Here is an 8,718-nt window from a genome sequence, read left to right as displayed (position 1 = left end):
TCGACAAAGGTTCAATTGGCGGATATTTTCACCAAAGCGTTGGGGAAGGCGCAGTTTGAGTTCTTTCTAGACAAGATGGGCATTCGAGATCTTCATGCTCCACCTTGAGGGGGGATGTTACGATATATACGGTGTTTACGGAGTATATTATGTGAATATTGTAATATCTTAGATATACGGAATTACCTAGTTAGCCTTCCTAATGTAATATATATATATATACGGTTGAGAATTAATGAGAAATCACGAGATTGAGTACTATCTGTCACATTTGCAGTGAAAGTCACAAAACACAATGGCATGGATGCTTTCTTTCTGTGGGAATGTAAACGTTGGTCAAAGGAAATTACGCTAAGTCTTAAGTGCTTGTTACATACTACATACATATGATCCTAGATGAAAGTTAATGTTGCTTACCTGATAATGTTCTGTGGATAGATTCGTAGATAGGTAATAATTGCAATATACTGGGTAAACCTATTAGTGTTGTTATCTAATTGCAGCATTCTGGAATCTCTGAGAAACTGAAATCTCGGATGGACAGGATGGATCATCTGCAAGTGAAAGATGACCTGACTAATGTGAAGGAACTTCAGGAGTCTACCTTACTTAAAAGGCCCCTGGATATCCTATCAACTGATAAACCTTCTAAGGAGCGTGTGCAGAAACGAAGGGCAGTGGACGAAGAGATTGAGTATCACGCTGAACACGATGAGGTGCTTTATACAAGTAATAATTAACTAATTCTTGAAGCTCTCCATTTACTCTACTTAACCTGGGGCATTTCTTTCTCATTTCCGATCTAGAAGTTTTTAAAAGGAGTTATTTCTTTGTGTGTGTTTCTTTTAGTTTCTTAAAAAGCAATTATCATATATTCATATGGCAAAGCACCTGATTATCATGATCCTATAGGGTAATGGGTTAGCTAAAGACTTGGTCTGTCAGCCAGCCACACCAGAAGATAAAAGTGAGTCTCAAATTGAATCTAATAAGCCAGAATATCTTGAGGAGTCCCTTGAGTCATGGGATTACTGGAATTATCGTATGAATATGCATGTTGAACGCTCAGAACGGCTTGTTACTGTTCCACAGTTCACCTTTGATCCTATAACATTGAGGAGAGAATTGGCGAAAATGATTATATTACATGAATTTCCTCTCTCCGTGGTTGATCATATAGGGTTTAAGACTTCTTACATATTGTTAATCCGGTATTTGGGATGGTTTCTGAAAGCACTATTGAGAACGACATAATGAAAATTTTCAAATTTGAGAGAGGCAATGCATACGCTGAACTATGTGCACAAAGTGGTATGCTTTCAGGTAAAGTTGCCATAACAACAAAAATGTGGACTTCTAGTGATGGAGATCGGACATTTTTTGCCATCACAGGACATGTAGTTGCTGATGAGTGGAAAAGAAAATCATTCATCATGAGGTAAATAGTGTTCATTTAACAACGTCATAGCTATTTTACCAAAACTGTAAAAAATTTCATGTTATTCCCTTGCTGCAGGTTTGCAAATGTGCCATTACCTAGTACGAACGAGTCTATTGCCAAGGTTATTCTAGATTGTTTATCATACTTCGAGGTGGAGAAAAAACTGTCAACTATAACCTTTGACAGTTACACTGCTGATCAAGAGCTTATTAACATTTTAGTGGATAAGCTATCAGGAAATGAATCCCTTTTTAGAGGAAAGCTATTTCGGCTACCATGTTTTGCTCATACTTTAAATCTGATAGTGCAAGATGGATTCGATGTGATTAGGCATGTAATTGAAAAAATTCGTGATAGTATCGTGTTTTGGACATCATCACCAGAAAGAGAGACAGAATTTTGGAAAGCCGCCTGTGAGTTGGGTGTGAGCACTACAACAAAGTTGGTGCTTGATCATCGGCTGAGTTGGAGCTCAACATACTTGATGCTACAAGACTCATTTGTTCTCAAAGATGTCTTTTTTCTTTTAGGAAAGCAGAAATCTGAATATAAATCCTTCCCTAGTAAGGAAGAATGGAATTTAGCAAGGGAAGTGTGCAACAAGTTAAAATTTCTGTTTAAGAAGACGGAGATTTTGGCAGAGTGTCCTGCTTGCATGTATCTCCTGTTGGAAATTCTCATTGGGAAACACAAAGGAAAAAAGGGTGAGTGAAAATTCAAGAGTCCCACATTGGAAAAACTCTTCATATTCCTCTTGTTTATTAATTGGGGAATGAGTGTAACTCTTGTTTAAGAAAGTGTGAGAATGGTATGGGTGGACACATCACACACACGCGCGCGCGCGCCGGGCCGGGCGCGGGCCGCGGGCCGTGGGCCTTGGGCCTTGGTACTTGGGCTCTTGGGAATGCGGTTCGCGGGCGTGGGGTGGGTTTTGTGGGTCAACCCTGTTCTTTTTGGTAACTGGACCGGTTTGCGCAAGTCACTGTTACGGGAATCTGTATTGATTACGTAACCGTTGGATTAAATGCCATTAATTACGTCTGTTACTATGATCAATGTTTTTGACCGTTTTCTGGCTGTTGCAACATTCATTCCCTCAGCCGTTTTTGTCTGTTGCAATGCTTTCCTTCATTTTATTTAAATCAGAGTTTCAGTTCCCTTCTCACAGAAAATCATACACACAAAATACGAAAACACATTCTTACTCTCACACAAAATTGCTCTCGGTTTTGGGCATACGTTCTGACTCCATCCGGCTTTATGAGTGCACACAACGTCGGAGTTGCGCTAATCCTGGAGGGCGACCGCATTCTGTTCTACTGCACCGGGAGGTAGCGCGGAATCGTCTTTTAGGACAGTGGGTGTCCACGACGCAACAATTGTTCTTCGTTCAGTTCATCGAATCAGATAAGTTTGTTCTAATTTTCGCTTTAATCGCAACAATCTAAAAGACGATTATTATGGCTTTGACTTCCAAATTCATGATTCCTGATATGTCTAAGTTAGAACCTCTTGATGGCAAGAATTATAAACGTTGGGCTGTTAGGATGCGATTCTATTTAGAACAAATTGAGATTGCTTATGTGCTTGATGATGTTGTCGAACCTGATGATGAAACTGAATTGCATGCTTTTGAGTTGAAATTTGCTAAAGATGATAGGACATGTAAGGGCATGTTGCTGCATCATATGTCGAATACTTTGCTTGATATCTATATGGGGTTTAATCATGCTAGGGATATTTGGGATGCATTAGAAAAGAAATATGGAACTGATGATGCTGGTACTAAGCGTTATTGTGTCAGTAAGTGGTTAGCTTTTCAAGTCCAAGATGATAAACCAATTATTGATCAGATTCATGCTTATGAAAATATTTGCATTGCTATGGCTGCCGAGGGTTTGAGTATTTGTGATATTACCCTTGCTATAGTTTTAATTGAGAAACTCCCACCCTCTTGGAAAGATTTTCGTAATCAGTTAATGCATAAGAAAAAGGACCTTACCTTAGAGGAGCTTGTAGGTCACCTGAAAATTGAGGAGGAAAATCGTATTAAGGATAAGGGTCAATCTGTGTTTTCCGGGTCTGCTAAGGCTAACCTTGTAGAACCTAAGCCTCATGCATATTCTGAAAAGTTTAAGGGAAAGGGAAGTCCTTTCAAGCCTCAAGGGAAACCAATGAAGTATAAGTTCAAGGGCAAGTGTTTTGAATGTGGGAAAACTGGTCACAAGTCTGTAGATTGCAGATCCAAGAAGAAGTCGGATCAGAACCAAGCCAACCTTGCTGAAGCTAATGAAGTTTCTAATCCTAACCATTTTGTTGCTGTTGTTTCAGAAGCTAACTTGACAGGTAATGTTGCTGAATGGATCGTTGATACTGGAGCAACGAGACATATCTGCACCAACAAAGACATGTTCACTACCTACGAAAAAACTGATGGTGAAAATGTCTTCATGGGTAATTCAGCTTCTGCAACTGTTCAAGGCAAAGGGAAGATCGTTCTCACTCTTACCTCTGGAAAACTTATTACTCTTACCAATGTGTTGCATGTTCCAGAAATGCGTAGGAACCTGATTTCTGGTAGCTTGCTAATTAAGGCTGGATTGAAGCTTTCATTTGATTCTGATAGGCTTGTTATTACTCATAATGGGGAGTTTGTGGGAAAGGGTTTCTGTAATGGGGGTTTATTTACTCTTGATGTCAAACTTGAAATTATGAATAAGAATGCTAGTACTTCTTCTGTTTATATTGCTGAGTCTATTGATTTATGGCATGCAAGGTTGGGTCATCTTAACATTGCTTCAATTAAAAGGCTTAAACAACTTAACTTGATTCCCAGTTTTTCTAAAACTGATTTTGCAAAATGTGAAGTATGTGTTGAGGCCAAGTTTGCAAAGAAGCCATTTAAATCAATAGATAGACAAACTAAAGTACTAGAGCTTGTTCATAGTGACTTGGGGGATTTTAAAAATTATGAGAGCAGGGGTGGTAAAAGGTATTATATTACTTTTGTTGATGACTGCTCAAGATTCACCATGGTTTATCTTCTCAGGTCAAAAGATGAGGCTGAGGAAATGTTCCTCAAATACAAGGCCGAAGTGGAGAACCAACTTGATAGGAAGATCAAGAGACTTAGGAGTGATAGGGGTGGTGAATATGACCATAACACTCTTAAGGCATTTTGTGAGCAGAATGGGATCATTCATGAGACAACGGCTCCCTACACACCCGAGCAGAACGGGATTGCTGAAAGGAAGAACAGAACATTGAAGAACATGATGAATTCTATGCTTATTAGTTCTGGGTTTTCTGATAACATGTGGGGGGAAGCTATATTATCTGCTTGTCATGTTTTAAACAGGGTACCTCACAAGAAGCTAGACAAGACTCCATACGAAATATGGAAGGGTCGTGCACCTAACCTAAGTTATTTGAAAGTGTGGGGGTGTCTAGCAAAGGTGGCTATACCCAGCTTCAAAAGGGACAAGATTGGTCCTAAAACGGTTGATTGTATTTTTATTGGTTATGCTTACCAAAGTGCTGCATATCGTTTTCTTGTTAAAGGTGCTAACAATTCTTATGCAGGTGGTAACATTATTGAGGCAAGAGATGCCGAGTTTTTTGAAACAGTATTTCCTTTGAAAATATCTTGTATCAATGATGTGCCTTCTTCTAGCACTTCTTCTAGTATGCCTGTTGTTGCTCCTCCCACCTCTGATGTGAATTCTGAATTGGAGCCAAGGAGGAGCAAGAGGGCAAGAAAGGAAACCAGTTATGGTGATGATTTTATTACTGCTTTCTTAACTGAACCTTACTTGATTGATGATGACTTTGTTTATGTCTTTATTTTGGAAGATGATCCTAGGACCTATGAAGAGGCTATGAAATCTGTTGATGCAGTGTTTTGGAAAGAGGCAATAGATAGTGAACTTCAGTCAATCCTAAGTAACAATACTTGGGAGTTGGTTGATCTGCCTAGGGGTTGCAAGCCCATTACTTGTAAATGGATCTTTAGGAAAAAATTGAAATCCACTGGATCCATTGACAAGTATAAGGCTAGAATTGTGGTAAGGGGATTCACCCAAAGGCATGGTATTGATTATTTTGATACTTATTCTCCTGTCACTAAAATTGCTACTATTAGAACTTTGATTGCTCTTGCTTGCATTCATGATCTTGTTGTGCATCAAATGGATGTTAAAACTGCATTTTTAAATGGTGATTTGGATGAGGAAATTTACATGGTTCAACCGGAAGGGTTTGTTGTTCCTGGTCAAGAGAATAAGGTTTGTAAATTAGTCAAGTCCTTGTATGGGCTTAAGCAAGCTCCAAAGCAATGGCATGACAAATTTGACAAGACTATGACAGGTAATGGGTTCCATGTAAATGAAGGTGATTCTTGTGTTTACTCTAAGCATGATTCTGATGGTTGTATGATTATTTGTCTTTATGTGGATGATATGTTAATTTTTGGGACTAATTTGGATCGAGTAAATGAGACAAAAAGTTTTCTAAGTTCTAAGTTTGAAATGAAAGATATGGGTGAGGCAGGTGTGATTTTAGGAGTGAAAATCAAGAGAACTCCAAATGGCATTTGTCTTAGCCAAGCTCACTATGTTGAAAAGTTACTTAAAAAATTTAACTCTTTTGACGTCGATCCAGTTAGGACTCCCTATGATCCAAGCATCCACTTAAGGAAAAATAATGGTGATCCTGTTAGCCAATCTGAATATGCTAAGATTATTGGTAGTGTTATGTTTCTGATGAACTACACTAGACCTGACATTGCTTATTCTGTGAGTAGATTAAGCAGGTATACTCATAACCCAAGTCATGAACATTGGGATGCTTTGAAGAGATTGCTCAGGTACCTTAAGGGTACCATGGATTGGAGTTTGCACTACTCCAAGTTTCCAGGAGTTTTGGAAGGCTATTGTGATGCTAACTGGGTTTCTGGCAATGATGAAATTAACTCTACCAGTGGTTATGTTTTCACCCTAGGGGGTGGAGCTGTGTCTTGGAAATCTTGTAAACAATCTTGTACTGCTATGTCTACTATGGAATCTGAGTTTATTGCTCTTGAATTGGCAGGTCATGAGGCAGAATGGTTGAGAAATGTGCTTGCAGATATTCCGCTGTGGGGGAAGCCAGCTCCTTCAGTTGCACTTCATTGTGATTCGCAAGCGGCTATTGCTGTGGCAAACAACCATGCCTACAATGGGAAGAAAAGGCACATTCGTTTGAGGCACAAGGCCATCAAAGAATTGTTGTCAAGTGGGGTGATATCACTAGACTATGTAAAGTCTGAAATGAACATTGCGGATCCGTTAACGAAAGGCCTATGTAGAAAACTAGTTTTGGAAACATCGGAAGGGATGGGCCTGAAGCCCGTTGAATGAATTGTAAAATAATGAACTCCTACTCACAGAGTTCAAAGGACGACATTATTGTTATAATTCGGAAGCACAAAATTTTATTTTTTTTCCATCCCCTAGATGTTTTAATGTGCTTGCTACAATAGGAAAGAGGTTGAGCATACGGCTCTTAATGAACCCATACCATATGTTTGGTGGTGTGAATGTAGCTCACACTTGATGGGATTCACCTACGTAGGTGTGGAAGTGTGGCCGCTTCCTATGAGAATTGCGATGTGGGCTATTCCCTAGAGCACCTATGAGCATATCCAGGTCGGACGTATGGCCAGTATAAGGCGTCACTTTATTCGCGGAGTCAGAATGTCATACATATTCAGTTGCGTGCTTTAAGTGACGGGTTTCTATCTCCCTATCAAGTTCAATACGAAAGTCACTTGGTAGGAAAGAGATCATAGCTTAAATGTCACTAAGTGTTAATTCAAGTCGAAAGACATTGACACCTATTCAATTGTTTTGTTTGCCCAAAACCAATATCCTTCTCCTTTCTTTTCTTTCTTTTCCGCATATTCGAACCTGTGGGGGATTGTTGGAAATTCTCATTGGGAAACACAAAGGAAAAAAGGGTGAGTGAAAATTCAAGAGTCCCACATTGGAAAAACTCTTCATATTCCTCTTGTTTATTAATTGGGGAATGAGTGTAACTCTTGTTTAAGAAAGTGTGAGAATGGTATGGGTGGACACATCACACACACGCGCGCGCGCGCCGGGCCGGGCGCGGGCCGCGGGCCGTGGGCCGTGGGCCGTGGGCCGTGGGCCGTGGGCCGTGGGCCGTGGGCCTTGGGCCTTGGGCCTTGGGCCTTGGTACTTGGTACTTGGTACTTGGGCTCTTGGGCTCTTGGGCTCTTGGGCTCTTGGGCTCTTGGGAATGCGGTTCGCGGGCGTGGGGTGGGTTTTGTGGGTCAACCCTGTTCTTTTTGGTAACTGGACCGGTTTGCGCAAGTGACTGTTACGGGAATCTGTATTGATTATGTAACCGTTGGATTAAATGCCATTAATTACGTCCGTTACTATGATCAATGTTTTTGACCGTTTTCTGGCTGTTGCAACATTCATTCCCTCAGCCGTTTTTGTCTGTTGCAATGCTGTCCTTCATTTTATTTAAATCAGAGTTTCAGTTCCCTTCTCACAGAAAATCATACACACAAAATACGAAAACACATTCTTACTCTCACACAAAATTTCTCTCGGTTTTGGGCATACGTTCTGACTCCATCCGGCTTTGTGAGTGCACACAACGTCGGAGTTGCGCTAATCCTGGAGGGCGACCGCATTCTATTCTACTGCACCGGGAGGTAGCGCGGAATCGTCTTTTAGGACAGTGGGTGTCCACGACGCAACAATTGTTCTTCGTTCAGTTCATCGAATCAGATAAGTTTGTTCTAATTTTCGCTTTAATCGCAACATCTCCTGCACATAGGTCATATTAAATTTGGTTTATCTGAGTGGCTCGAGTCTGAGTTTCCAGTGATTAAAGAGATGGCTTCAAAGATGGTAGACAAGTTTGACAGGTACTGGTTTGTAGCCCGTGATTTTCTAGGAGTAGCGTCTGTATTTCACCATAAATATCGATTTGTCACATTGAAGTTCTATTCCTCAAAATTTTATGGAAATGAAGCTGAAAGTGAGGTTGAAAAGATTCGCCAAATTTTCATTGATTTTTACAACGAGTACAAGAGTTCCCTACCTGGCTACCTTTGGATGAAAATGAAACCAATGATGATGATGTGGACCCTCCAGAGTCCCCCGCAAGCTACTCATTTAGGATGTTATGCAAAGAGATAGGACCTGAATACTGCGAGCTGGACTCGTACTTAAAATGGTACTTAGGTCCAAAAGAAGGAGATC

The 8,718-nt window shown here is 40.3% G+C and overlaps 1 protein-coding gene across 1 annotated transcript; it reads left to right on the top strand.

Moving 5' to 3' along the window:
* Positions 1–1,253: 1,253 nt before the first annotated feature.
* LOC130467529 (zinc finger BED domain-containing protein RICESLEEPER 2-like) lies at positions 1,254–8,655 on the top strand. The gene is made up of 3 exons (XM_056836060.1): positions 1,254–1,438; positions 1,517–2,085; positions 8,291–8,655. The coding sequence occupies exons 1-3, from the start codon at positions 1,254–1,256 to the stop codon at positions 8,653–8,655; spliced, it is 1,119 nt and encodes a 372-aa protein (XP_056692038.1).
* Positions 8,656–8,718: the final 63 nt, after the last annotated feature.

Source organism: Spinacia oleracea, chromosome 2 (genome assembly GCF_020520425.1).
Source record: "Spinacia oleracea cultivar Varoflay chromosome 2, BTI_SOV_V1, whole genome shotgun sequence".
Taxonomy (NCBI): domain Eukaryota; kingdom Viridiplantae; phylum Streptophyta; class Magnoliopsida; order Caryophyllales; family Amaranthaceae; genus Spinacia; species Spinacia oleracea.
This window is presented reverse-complemented; position numbering and strand designations above follow the sequence as displayed.

Coding starts and splice junctions, on each gene's coding strand:
- LOC130467529 (XM_056836060.1), top strand. CDS start 1,254: ATGAAAATTTTCAAATTTGAGAGAGGCAATGCATACGCTGAACTATGT. Junction 1,439..1,516: donor AGAAAATCATTCATCATGAG/GTAAATAGTGTT, acceptor CCCTTGCTGCAG/GTTTGCAAATGTGCCATTAC. Junction 2,086..8,290: donor GACGGAGATTTTGGCAGAGT/GTCCTGCTTGCA, acceptor TCCTGCACATAG/GTCATATTAAATTTGGTTTA.